General features: G+C 36.0%; 1 protein-coding gene across 6 annotated transcripts in view; it reads left to right on the top strand.

The window, feature by feature from the left end:
* VPS13C (vacuolar protein sorting 13 homolog C) overlaps window positions 1-6973 on the top strand; it is a 194741-nt gene extending 187768 nt beyond the window's left edge. For 5 of the 6 annotated variants that reach the window (XM_074393857.1, XM_039468891.2, XM_074393856.1 and 2 more), the window contains 3 exons: window positions 2943-3066; window positions 4452-4535; window positions 4848-6973. In XM_074393857.1, coding sequence (XP_074249958.1) covers window positions 2943-3066; window positions 4452-4535; window positions 4848-4949 — 310 coding nt within the window. In that variant the 3' untranslated portion in view covers window positions 4950-6973. The remainder of the gene's footprint in view (window positions 1-2942; window positions 3067-4451; window positions 4536-4847) is intronic. The other variant, XM_074393855.1, reaches the window with a different exon arrangement.
* The last annotated feature ends 7570 nt before the right edge of the window (window positions 6974-14543 follow it).

Here is a 14543-nt window from a genome sequence, read left to right as displayed (position 1 = left end):
CGTTGGTACCACAGGCATGCAGCAGCTAATTTTTTGTATTTTTAGTAGAGATAGAGTCTCACTGTGTTGCCCAGGCTAGTCTTGAACTCCTGGGCTCAAGCAATCCTCCTGCCTTGGCCTCCCAAAGTGCTGGGATTATAGGCATGAGCCATCACACCCAGACGTCTGTTTTTTTTTTTTTTTATGTCACTTGTAGCTGCTCACACAGAGGCATAATACACACATGAGTAACCTCTCTTCTTTTCTACCCCATGGAAATCTTGTAAACAGGGAATAATACAATGAGTCTTGTAGTCTTAAAAGATCTTTGGCAGTTTGGATGCTATACTGGAAGAGAATCAGTCCAGAGGCAAGGAGACCAGTTAGAGATTGTATAAGTTTTCTATTGTGGCAAAACACATTACCACAGAATCCACCTCAAAGCTCATTTGCTGTTGTTGACAGAATTCTAAGATCCCCATATCGTTGACCTCTGTCAGCCAGTGGGCTGCTCTCAGCTCCTAGAAACCACCTTTATTCCAGGCCAGCAAGGGTGCTTTGAATCTCTGACTTCTTGGTATCTTACCCAGATTTAGAGTCCATGAACTTAGGTCAGGCCCACCTACATAAAATATTTTTGCTTAAAGTCACCTGTGCCTTATAACAAAACCTAATCTTGGAAATGAAATCCATCATATTAAAAGTTTAGGAGACTGTGCAGAGATGTATACTAGGGTTTGGGAATCTTGGGGGCGGTCTTAGAATTCTGTCTGCCATAAAGACTGTGGCAGCTATCATGATAGGAAGTGGGAGGGTCTAAAGAATGAGAATTCAACTTATGAGATGAGGCTTGGTGACTGAGTGGATATAGATGAGAAGGGAATACATGATAGGGAGAGAGGTAGATAGATACCTAGATAGGTAGGCAGGTAGGTAGGTAGGTAGGTAAATGGATAGATTGATAGGGAGGGAGGGAGAGAGGTAGATAAATACCTAGATAGACAAGATAGATAGATAGGTAGGTAGGTAGGTAGGTAGGTAGATTAGATAGATAGATAGATAGATGATAGATATATAGATGATAGATAGATGATTGATAGATAGATAGATGATAGATGATTGATTGATTGATAGATAGATAGATAGATAGATAGATAGATAGATAGATAGATAGTTTGGATAAAAATCCAGAGTTGAGATCTTTCTGAGACCATTCTGAGAGAGTGTGTGAGTAGAAGGCCACCAAGATTTGAATCCTGGTAAACATGGTGCAAGAGGAAGAGAGTGAGGGAGACATTTTAGATGGTAGGAGAGCAGTGGTATTATTGGGATGGTAAAGAAAACTGAAAGATACTTGGAGTAGTGAATTGTGTTTGGCACAAGCATTTGTAACAGCCATTTTAACTCTTAGCTCTGTCAGCTTATTATCAATTGGGGCCAAGAGTGTGGACAGTGGAGGCTGTTTGGAAATGAATGTTGGTGTTGGAGACTGTCACAGTGATTAGAGGACGCTACTGCCACTTACTTGGCTGGGGTTAGGGATGTTGAACTTTGTCCAGTGCACAACACAATCCCAAACAAGTCCAAAATTTAATAAACACTTCTGCTGAGAAATACAGTGCCAGGGGTCTGTTTCAGTTCCCCACACTGCATTGGTCACCATGTTCATTCATGTCTACCTTCTAAACGTGGAATCTAGCCCTTTCTTGCCCCTTCTCAGGCCACTGCCATACTTGAGGCTTTCATTGTCTCCTGACTGGACTATTGCGGTAACTTCCTACCTTGAATGTCTATTGCCAATCTCTTTGCCACCTCCCTCTGTTACCACCAGAACCATGACTCTAAAATAATAAACATGCCCTTTCTTTTTCATTAAAAGTGAAACAACATTATCATGTTATTTCCTGTTATATTAAAAGTGAAAATTTTTTAAAAGGAAAAGAAAAAAACCCCTCAAGGTCTGGTGCTAAGCTCATTTTCCTACTGCTTCACCATAGTATCTATCCAGTACTCCAGCTACAGACCTTCACATTCCTCAAATAAGTGTTTCCTTTTTTGTATCCCTTTATATGTCAGTGTGTTCCTCTTTTTGTCTGGACTGTCATTTCCTTACCTACATAGAGAATTCCTTCCTTTCAGGAATCAACTCCTATGTCACCTGCTTTACCAGTACAGGCTTGTACCCCTCTCTCTTGCTTGCTTCAAAAGACTCGAATCTGCACGCTCTTATCACACTTGTCTAATTGTGCTGTTGCGTTTATTTACATGTTTATTTCTCCTCTAGCCAGTGACCATCTCAAGCAGAAACTATCTTCTTTGATTCTCTGGCACCCAAAATATTTGTTGAATTAATAGTTCTCTTCCTTTGTAATTTTGCTTTCTGTAATAGAAGCTTAATTTTAAGTATAGGTATATCAGTAATCAAAATGAATCACACACTGAGAAATCAATGTGGTTGCCCTTTAAGCATTCTTTTATTTTTTTATTGCCATTGAATATACTCTGTGATAAAGTATATTAGCATTAAAGTGTTCAAATCTGATCTTTATTAGTGGCCTAAAGTGAATCTTTGCTGACATTTAAGGTTTATGACATTTCCTGCACATTCATTCTTGACTGGAAGACATAAATGGCTGACAGTACAGAGCAATTAATAATTTTCCAAGTGAAACATTTTCAGGGGCTTCTGCCTTTACTGCTCCCCTGATGAGAGTACAGCCTGTTTCTTATGTGTTTCAAAGATGATTTCCCTATCAGCTTTTTGGTCGGTTAACCAAAAAAAAAAAAAAAAAAGTTACATTTTTCTGAATTCTGTAAGATTGACAGAAGGGGAATTTTTGAAAGTCTACTTTGTTACTTTATTGAGCAAGTGCTACCTCTGCCATCCAGCAGAGTGAATTATTGGTGAGAATAAATTGTCTTCATCATGACCTGTACATTTTTTGTTTTCTTTTGCAAAATAGGCGAGTGTTGTGTATAAAGGAAGTTGAAATCCTGGGCCTTATGTCTATAGACTGGCAGTATCCATTTGAAGATTTTGTATTTCCTCCTAGTGTCAGTGAAAATATGCTAAAAATTTCAGTTAAGGTAAGAAAACATGTCACACCTTTAGAGCTAAGAATTCATTGTTTTCAGACTGTTTTATAGTTAACTACACAAAATGTTTGAAGGATTAGTGTCGTCATTACTACCATATGCTGAGACATAAAGAAAGATATAATCAATTTATTTGTATATCTGTACTTTATTTTCTGGCAGTCTTGATTGCATAGAGTGAAGTGTCAGTTTACCCACCCAGATAACTAAGATTCTGATATGCTGATATTTTCTTTTTGGTAGAAATAAGCATTAGTAAATAGTTTCTTTTTTAAATTTCATATGGATACCCATGTTACTATAATCTTAGATATTTTTGGAAAGATTCCTCTTGTTTAGGTTTTCAGAAGATTATTAAGTGATTTGATTAAAAAAAAAAGTATCCAAAATTCCCATGTTGTATAATATTTGGCATTTATGGAATGCTAATACAATTTAAGTATGTAATAATAAATAATACTTTTATGTCTTTTGTCCCATCATTTTATAAGGAAGCACTTTTATTTTAATTACATAGTAATTTGTAAAAGTGATTATCTTTTGTTTAGTTTTCAGACTCAAGTACTTAACTTTCTTTGAAATATGTTTGCTATATTATATATATTATAAATTTATTTTCATGCCTTTAAAAAACTATGTTTTTTTTTCTAAATATGGTAATTTCTTTAGTGTATTTGTTTTCTCTAAACAATAATGTTGTTTCTATTAGCAAAACTATCTGAAAAAGTTTACTGTGAAATTTAGTTAGCTAGAAAAACATTTACTGTGAAATTTAATAGCTAGATATGTGAGTACTGTTACCCTTTAATTTATGTTTACTTATCTTTTTGTGGAAATTTACAAATAAAAGGAAACACCATGTTACCCTGGCATTACCACATTGTAGAATGTCAAAACTTAAGGAGTGGGTTGGTGTATGAAATACAGTTTTCAAACTGGGAAAGACTATGTCACTGTGCATATATTTTACAGTTTCCTCAGTTACCACTTTTCTTTTGCATCAATGGTGAGAATTGACTCAATGTATTTTGCATTATACAAAAATTTTATCTATCAGCCAAAGAAATGAACGAAGGGTTTTTTTGATTTGTCAGATGTGATGAGTTACCAAGTGGTGTTTCTGTAGGCTATTTATCATAGCCTGCAGAAAGCCATTATTTTATACAGATAGTTCATCCAGTTTTATAACTTCTAACAACTCACATATGGAAATACTGTCTTTGTACCAAGATGATTTATTTCATGTCTTATTTGAATGTGTGTATTTGGTTAGTCAATTTGTTTAGAGTTCACATTTAAGTATACAATTGAAAGTTGTGATTTTTTTTTTCTTCCTCAGAATAATTTCCTTTCTTTCATTGTTTCTTTTGAAACAGGAACAGGGTCTGTTCCACAAAAAAGACAGTGCCAGTCAAGGCTGTGTTCGAAAAGTTTACCTGAAGGATGCCGCCACAGCAGAGGTGAACAAGAGTACCCCTCAATTTTTTTTGTTTTTAGCTGAAATACTTTTTAAAAAGCCGGTTATAATGAATACCATTATTCTCCCTAAGGTCTCCCAATTATAACTTTGGATGGATATATAAACTTAAAATGATACGCTGTGGATCAGTCAGGTGCAAGAGTCTTTTTATTTGACACCTCTGGACTGTATCCTTGGTCCGTAGCTATTAGACCTGTTTGGAGAGCTTCAGCTCTTGCTTTCTTAGCTTTCCCTTCAACCAAATGAGCCTCCACTTGTCTTTACAATTCACAATAAGTATTTTACTTTACAGAGAGCATATAATGCCATTGAGGATGCACAGTCAACGAGACAGCAGCAAAAATTGGTGAAGCAGTCATCAGTGAGACTTCTCAAACCCCAAATACCATCTTAGTCACAGATCCCAGGGGCTCCAGCAGGGAGGAGAAAACACCCACTGGTCTTGTCTATAAATCACTCTGCTTTATCTTGCTAAAGACAATTTTCAAACCATCTTTTCGTTTTATTTTTCTAGACTAACTAATACTGGGTTTTCTACTTTTTTCCCCTTTTAGGTTTTACTCTAATTTTGTGACCATGTATGTGATAACAGTCCACTTGTGCATTGCCACCCACATGGGCCAGACCCTTGAAGAAACATCACTTCAAACTTAGAATGAAATTTTCATTAATATTAAAATTGTGAAGCAAAGGTCAATAGGCTTATGTTTAATTTAAGCCTTACTGAAGAATAGGAAAGGAGCTTAGAATGACTAGTGTTCTTTCAAAGGTTTTTTTTTCTTTTCTTTCTTTTTTTTTTTGAGATGGAATCTTGCTCTGTCTCCAGGCTGGAGTGCAGTGGCGCAATCTTTGCTCACTGCAACCTTTGCCTCCCGGGTTGAAGCGATTATCCTGCCTCAGCCTCCTGAGTAGCTGGGATTACAGGTGCATGCTGCCACACCCAGCTAATATTTTTTGTATTTTTAGTAGAGTCTGGTTTCACCATGTTGGTCAGGCTGGTCTTGAACTGACCTCGTGATCCACCCACCTTGGCCTCCCCAAAATTCTGGGATTATAGGCGCTAGCCACCATGCCTGGCTGAAAGGTTTTAACCCATGGACAAATGTTGGACCCTGACATTTTGTTGAAGAGTAATTTGTTCAGTGATTGAACTGAGTTAACATTTTTGGTAAGCCAGGTAATTGAATGAAGAAAACCCACTAAGGGGAGAAATGACATGTTTGCTATTTTCTTTTCATGAAAACACTGTTTTCCCTCTAATAAAGCATATTTTACATTGGTGCTTATTTTTTCTCCTTGCACTCTAATAATAAAAATTGTGGACAGTCAAACCTTAAAATATCTATACTCTGCCCTCTTTAATGTAGCATTCATAAAAATTTGGAAGCTATTTACGTGCTCTTTCAAGATGAGCTTATATGGCATAATTATTTGCTGATACATGAAAATATTGCACTTTAAGTTTTTCAAGACTCTGAAATATGTAAAATTCAATATTTTTATATTCCCAGAAATTGTTTCTTACGGATTGAAAGACTTTAAGGACATCACAAATTAACATTTAGTCCTAATGCATACCTAGAATGTATTTTAAATACTTTTTAAGAAGACTGAAAATTCTCTGGTTGTTTTATATATAAATAAGCCATATATAATGACACTGTGTTTCTTGAGGGAGCAGGCCTGTGAGAATCAGTTCAGTACAGTATTTTTTTTTTTTTTGTCCTTTCTGCATCCTTCATCAGAGATACACTATTAAAACTTTAAAAAATACTGAAAAATATTTAAGTTTTTTGGGTGAACCTTAAGATTTGCTCTTAATGTTTAACCCAGCAACATTTATTTCAAATCACTGAATTCATGAAGATGTGGACACCCTCTGTTCTATTTTTGTTTATGGTGGTGGTGGTTCTGTCATCATCATTCATGTTTTTTAAGGCCTGGTCATAAAACTTTAAATTTTCCTAGAGTGATTTAATATACATTCTAAAAAGAGAATGCAGTAACTAATGCCCTAAGTGTTTGATCTCTGTTTGTCATAACTTTTTCAAAATTATTGTTTTCTGTAAAGTATATATATAAAGCTTATAGCTTAAATTGAATTTCTATATTAGTGGTTAATTGCAGTTTAATAAAGGGATCATTATAAGCGATTTCAAAGCAAATGTTATTGTATTTTGTGTTTTTAAAACAATTAGGAATTTGAGATATCCGATTATATTTTCATATGAATCAAGCTGTTGACAGTGTCCTATATATTTAAGGAATTATATTATACTATTTGTAACATTTTTATTTAATCTCCAGGCACAGAAATAATTCATTGGTAAAGTGTAATAATTTTTTAATCCTTTGAGAGTCAGTTACTTGCATATGAGAGAAATAAAACATTTGGCACATTGTTTACAGGTGTGAAAACTTTGTGGGTTTGTATTATTCAAGTAACATTTGCTTTACTTTTTGTCTTCCCTTTTCGTCTTTAAATCCTATAATAGTGAGAAGTTATATTAATAGTTAACGGAGGACTTTACAAGATGCTAGTCGGATAAGCTTTTTCTCAGGGGTACTGAGCCCCTTCATCATACTGGAGATCTGTGGCACACACTTCCAATACGGGGGCATTACAGAGAATGCAGTTGACCTGGGGGCCCAGCTGCGCTTTGAAATCCATTGCAGTATTTGCATTGCTTTCCGTGGTTTCTCTCAGCCATTGGCTGAGTATGGCAGTTATGCTAAGATATACTTAGTTTACAAATTCTAGAAGACATGGAAATCCTCTGACAGCCGTATTTGGCTTGAAAACTCTACAGTGGCCTTGCAGAACCTTTCTTAGACTGCATGGCTGTCTGGGATGTTCTACCATACTGCTCTCTTTCTCTTCTCCTCCCTCTTCCACTTGGGGCTCAGTCTACAAGTCTGGAAGGCTCACCCAGTGCTGGATTATCCAGTAGGAAGAACAAGTTTATGCTGAGGGCTGTAGCAAAGCAGGGGCATTAAAAAAATAATAATAAAAAGAGGGTGCCCAAGCTTCATAAGAAAAATTCCATACAGGGTGGACTTCCTTCCATGTGTTTTATGATTATTGTTTTTATTTTGAATTTTGTATGAAGGAGGACACTATTACCTTTTTGGCGTTTTGGGTTTCTAAGTATATTGATCTGGTGCTGCCTGGATATCTATTTTTAACAATGTTCTGTGTGTATTTCTAATGTATAGGTCTAAAAATTAATGCTGTGGACTTAAAATGATTCTTAGAGCTCTGCAGATCTCAATGTCAGTTAATATTGATTTGCAATTATTGCCAGAGTTAGAAGAATCATCTTTTTATTGCAGAGAAAAACCACAGGTTCTTAGAAAATAGAAGATTGCTTATAATAGGGTCATTTGTCCTCTAGGGACAAGCCCTTGTGGTTGAGAATCACTGTCAGAATGACCGTGAGTACTGGTGAAAGTGGGTTCTGTGCCATGTGTGTTGGCTCTAAGAAGAAATCGAGACTTGAGCTGAGGGAGCACATTTCACTTGGTAATTGTGCTGCTAGCGGGAAAGTTGAGGCTTATTGTTCTTGAATCCGTGCTTGAAAGTATTTTCAGTTTTAAATATATTAAATGTATATGTATAAATAATTCAGACAGTCAACTGTGCATCTCTTTGAGGTGAAAAAGTCATCAGAAAGACTTTTCTGTTTTGTTTTTACAAGCCACAGACTTCTTCAAAATTCAAAAAGCTCTGAAAACCCAAAGATTTTGCAAAAGTTTGAAACAAAGACATTTGGCAGCAAAATCTGAACTGAATTGACATGAAGCTATTCACGGTCTTTTATTTTATTTGGTGTAATTAATTTGGCTGTAGCAAAAGTACTTAATTTTGTTATGGAGTGCTGCTGCAGATTTCCTTAGAGATAAACAAGCTGTATGTGATGTAGTATACGAACAATGTCGCGTTGCCTTTTTTTATTTTATTTTTACTAGAGACAGAGTCTTGCTCTGTCTCCTAAGGCTGGAGTGCAGTAGCATAATCTTGGCTCACTGCATCCTCCACTTCCCAGGTTCAAGTGATTCTCCTTCCTCAGCCTCCTGAGTACCTGGGACTACAAGTGCACACCACTAGGCCCGGCTCATTTTTGTTTTTTCAGTAGAGATGAGGTTTTACCCTGTTGGTCTGGCTGGTCTTGAACTCCTGACCTCGTGATCCACCCACCTCGGCCTCCCAAAGTTCTGGGATTACAGGTGTGAGCCACTGCACCCAGCACACACTGCCTTTCTTAAATATGAATTTCTGAATTCTGAAACACATCTGAACCAAAGGTTTTAGATAAGAGATTGTAGAGCTGTATGCCCTCAAAATTCTCAATTTATTAAATTTGCTTCTCAAATTTTAGAAAAATCATAGACTATAGGAGAAACTCTAAGAAACAACAGAATTTTCTTCCCTCTTCAGATCATACCAATGTTTCATTTTACAAGTGCTGGCAAATTGTTTTGATAAAGAATTCAGAGTAATTGGTGTTAACATATATGTTGCCACATGATTGTACATCAGGATGACACTTGAGAAAAAAATAGGAAACATAAGCACATCATTGATTTTTATCCCTTTTGTACATTAAATATCATCTGCTGGATGAAATTATTTTAAAAATTGACCTCTAGTGGGAAAAAGAATAGTAATGAAATATGTATACCACCGTGATCTATCCACTAAGATGATAACACTTCACAAAGAAGGTTTAGTTCTTTAGCATTACTTCTTTTAAACTTGAAGAAAGATCAAGCAACTTCCCCAGAGACTGACTACAATGCCTCAAGCGGTTTAAATGCCTTGGTAAATAATTTTCACCAAGAGTAGATTTCAGTTCTTGCTGTTTGGGTTTTGTTTATTTTTGGAGAAATCATTTACCTTGTGATACCAGTTTTTCTCTTAAACCACTTTTCTCTTTCGCCACCATTTTAAGTCTTCTTTCTCTATGCATCATTTTATCTTTTCTTATGGCACTTCTTTAAATATTAAGGTATTTTTATTAAATAGATACTATATTATTGCTTGGCAAACTACAACCTACAGGCCAAATCATCTGTTCTTACAGAATTTTATTGGAACAACCACACCCATTTATTTGCAGTGGTTATGGCTGGTTTTGCCACTACAGTGGCAGAGTTGGGTAATTGTGACAAAGACAAAATGGCCAACAAAGCCTAAAAAATTTACCGTTAGACCCTTTACAGAAACGTTTATTGATCTCTATATGATATCGTATCATTGATCTTACAGATGGGACAAACAGGTATCAAATGGCTTACCCAAAGTCCTGTGGTGAGATAGGAACTGAAATTAGGATCCAGCATCACCAGCATCCCTTTCTACCTGTACGTCTTCCTAAAAACAAGGACGCTTACATTGGTGTTGAGTGTTGGCAGCCAGTGTTGGCCTCTTGGATTTCTTTTAGAACTACCCTTAACCCCAAATTTTATTCATTTTCTCCCTATCTATGTTTTAGGTCTAACTGTGATATGGCATTTTTCATAGTAACACCCAAATCTAAGCCAGCCCTTAAACATTTTTTTTCCTGGACAATTCTTACATATGGTCTAATATTATTGTGACAGTTGACTAGCATATGTAGCATTTGAGGTGTACAAATGAAATTTTGGATATGGGACATAAAATTTGCCTCTATTTTTATAGCACAATCGAAACTAAAAATCAAATGCGTGGGGTTCTACTATAAGCCATTATAGTTCTACTGATAGCAGGAGCAGAAAAACCATGTCCAAGATACATCCTTTATCGTAACTGGCTAGGGATGTGCCACAGTAGAAATGATATTTTTGAGCATGGCACATGACATTATAGTAATGTAACAAACGAGCAGGTGTTCAAAGATTGCAGTTTGAATGGAAGCTATAAAATTTTAGCTTCACCAGAGGATGCTGCTGCAAATTAGTTAAGCAAGCACTTATTGATGGTTTAAATTAAGCAGCCACTCTGGAACAGGGCACATTTCCTTTCCCTGTGGAGTACTGTTAGAGAGGCTTAACCTACTTTGACACTTCTGATCAAATATTCCCACTTCATTCAATTCACAGTGATTCATGCTCTCAAAAATAGTAAAAATGAAAAAAAAATAGGGCATGAACTAGAGGATTAACAGCATTCTTAACTGTTTCAATAAAGATTTCTTGGACTATGCAGTCAGTTGAATAATTTATCACTGACTGTGTTACTGAAGTAGGTAGATTTTTTTTTCTTTATGTCAAGATAAGGAAGTTATACTCCTGAGGAATTCTGGAATAGTCGTAAGGTCTATGGGACATTTGAATATATCTGGAATTATTGGCAGCGGGAAACAACTGCTTTCTTGTGAAAAAGATTCCTGCAGTTAAAATGGAGAGACCTGGAAAGCTCTCCTTTCGAGTTGGCCTCAAGTGAACAGAATAGAAATCTTGCATGACTGTTACTACAATCCAAATGGTAAATGGATACCATTGAAAACACTGTTTTGTAAGGGCCATAAAGACTGAGTACTCATGACTTAGACTGGTGAGTAAGAATATATTTCCCACAGTCCCTAAAATTAATGCTGAGTTGCCACCGAATTACAGTGCAGCTCTTTCAGAAGCACTAATGATGCTTATTTTATGTGGAATGGATTAATTTTAATCATCATTTTTTGGCAAAAAATAATTCACTTGGGGGCCTTCGTTTTAGTTGTACTTACTCATAGACTAGTTAATGGTTGGAAGATCCTTATATTCAGCATAGATTTATTTCCTGTGGCTTCCATCCATTAAGCCCAAATCCTTAGGGCCATCAGAATGAGAATGAGTCTTTCTGTATATGGAAGCCTAGCTGTGGGAGCCCTACCTAGTAGAATTGAAGGCTAGCCCCATGCTCTACCCCGTTTATCCAGCAAGCATGTAAGTTTTATTTTCAAGTTCTCATCTTATTCTACCTAAACCATCCCTAATGAGACAAAACTGCAAGTCATCCCATAATCCTAGTGGCATTCCTTAAGTACATCCAGGTTCCTCTTACAATATGGTGCACAGATCTGCAAGAATGTTCCAGGAATCGACTAAGGCAGATTAGTGCTTTGACAAATCTATATTTTCTACTACTTGACTAATAGTAGTAAGTATCCCAGGCTATTAAAGCAATTACTTTTGAAAGTTCTTCAAGTATTGTAATTTATTAATCTTGTAACTTACATAAGAATATTGTTTATTCTTTTTACCATTTTTGCTAACAGTAAGGGTAAACAACCAAGTAGATTTTTTAGAAATTAAAAAACATTTTTATAAAAAGTCAGAGCCAGGTGTGGTGGCTCACACCTGTAATCCCAACACTTTGGGAGGCCAAAGTGGGTGGATCATGAGGTCAAGAGATTGAGACCATCCTGGCCAACATGGTGAAACCCTGTCTCTACTGAAAATGCAAAAATTAGCTGGGCGTGGTGGTGCACACTTGTTGTCTCAGCTACTCTGGAGGCTGAGGCAGGAGAATCACTCGAACCTGGGAGGCGGAGATTACAATGAGCTGAGATCATGCCACTGCACTCCAGCCTGGCGACAGAGCAAGACTCTGTCTCAAAAAAAAAAAAAAAAAAAAAAAAAAAAAAAAAAAAATCAATGGACAGCCACAAAATACATTAGACATAGCTGAAGAAACGATTAATGGACTAGAACAGTAGAACTTACGAATACATTTCCTGGAACGCAGCACAAACAGAGATGGAAATATGAAAGAGGAGTTAAGTGACATCAAGTATAGATGAGTGTATTGAACGTACTCTAATCCAAGTCCTCTTATACAGAAAATGGCTACTATGATTCCGAAAGATTCGATTTGATAGATGCAAGAAACAAAGTGAACCTGGAACAGAAAAAATAAAAACAAATGTAAACCTAAGAGACACTGGCTAGAAACTCTCACATAGCAATCACAAAGAGAAAAGCTGAAAAACAACTAAAACGAACAGAGATTACTGACAAAGGATCAACAATTAGACCAAAAGAAGAGTTCTTAATAGTAGCCTCCAGGGAACAAGCGGACAGCCACAAATTGCTGAGAGAAAACCTGCTGTCCATGTAGTTGACTTTAATCAGCTACATTATCATTCAAGAATGAGGGTTAAATAATCCCGTTTTCATAATAAAAAGTTTTCCACTCTCAAATTCTCTCTTTAAAAACTAAGGGATGTCCTTCAGGAAACAGAAGGAATGAAATATAGAAATCAATGGCAACAAAGAAATGGCTAAACTGTAGAGTTAAAATATCAAGTAGCTACAAGGGTGCACAGGAAGAAGTTTATCAAAACTGTGCAAGACATTTTTAAAGAAAATTACAAAATTATATCGAAATAAAGTTTAAATTTTCTTAAATATACAGAAAGTGATATAATGTTCATGAATGGTAAGACTTATTAAAAAGTAATCATATTCAAATTTATCTATAAATTCAATACAATTTTAATCAACATCCTATTAATATTTTTCATAGACCTTGACAGGCTGTTTCAAAAATTTATGTGGAAGACTGAAAGGCCAAGAATTATCAAATAACTTTAAGGAATGAGATCAAGTGAGAGACATATTTTATCCTCCCAGATTTTAAAATGTACTGAAAAATTATAGTAAGTGAAACGATGTGATATTTTCAGAGAAATAGGTTAGAAGAGAAATGGAACAAAAGAGAATAAGGACAGACCCATGAAAATATGAAAATATAGAATAAGAATGGTAACTATAGCTTACATGATTTCTGCTATGTAAGTTTTAGGCAGTATTCCATGCACTTTATATATTGTAATTAATTTATCCTTAAAGGTGACATTAAATTTCAGTTAAGCATAGCAGTATTAAGAGCCAAAAGGAAGAAATAACACATATGTATATGAAGATATAAAGGGATAAATTGTGGTACAGACAGATGATTCAGCTATGAAAAGGAACAAAGTACTATATGCTATAAGATAGATAAACCTCCAGGACATTATGCTAAGTGAAAGAAGTCGTGATCAAAAGGTCACATCTTACATGATTCCTTTTATATGAAATATCCAAAATAGGCAAACTATAGAGACAAAGAGCAGATTCCTGGTTGCTAGGGGCTGGGAGAGAGGGAGTGATTCCTCAAAAGTGTTTGCATGTTCTCACTTATAAGTGGGAGCTGAACATAAGACCACATGTACACAGGGAGGGGAACAGCACACACTGGGGCCTGTAGGGGAAGAATGGGGGCAGGGAGAGCATTAGGGAAAAGAGTGAATGCATGCTGGGCTTAATACCTAGGTGATGGGTTGACAGGTGCAGCAAACCACCATGGCACATGTTTGCCTGTGTAACAAACCTGCACATCCTGCACATGTGCCCCGGAACTTAAAAAAGTAAGGCAATGATTACCATGGGGAAAAAAAAGGGGGTGTTCTTTTAGGATGAAAAGTTATGGAACTAGAGATAGTGGTTTCATGGCATTGTGAATCCTCTAAATACTGCTGAACTGTACATTTTTAAATGGTTACTTGTTAATGTAAAATTTATACCTCAATAAAAAAATTTGCAGTCAGCAAGGATAGACAGGTACTGCTCAGGAAATTATTTTCTTCATATGAGAAACAATTGGATTTCTGCCTCGTACGCCACACGAAAATAAATATCAGGTATGTTAAACCCTAAATGCAAAGCAATTCTTTAAAATGTACAGAAGACAATGTAAGAGAATATTCTTACACTCTTGAGAAGCTAGAACCTTCTATGAGAGAAAAGACTATTCAAATAATGTTAAATGCCAAGCCACAAACTTGGAGGGAATATTTGCAACCAATATAACAGCCAAAGGGTTATTAGCTGAAATATATGAAGACCTCCTTTAACTCAATATGAAGAAACAACTCAATAGAAAAATGGGCAAATGCTATGAACAGACAATTCACAGAAAAGGAAGACTGGAAATTACTCATTGACATGCAGAGTGAAACAATGAGCTTCCCTT

This window comes from Saimiri boliviensis, chromosome 2 (genome assembly GCF_048565385.1).
Source record: "Saimiri boliviensis isolate mSaiBol1 chromosome 2, mSaiBol1.pri, whole genome shotgun sequence".
Classification (NCBI taxonomy): domain Eukaryota; kingdom Metazoa; phylum Chordata; class Mammalia; order Primates; family Cebidae; genus Saimiri; species Saimiri boliviensis.
This window is presented reverse-complemented; position numbering and strand designations above follow the sequence as displayed.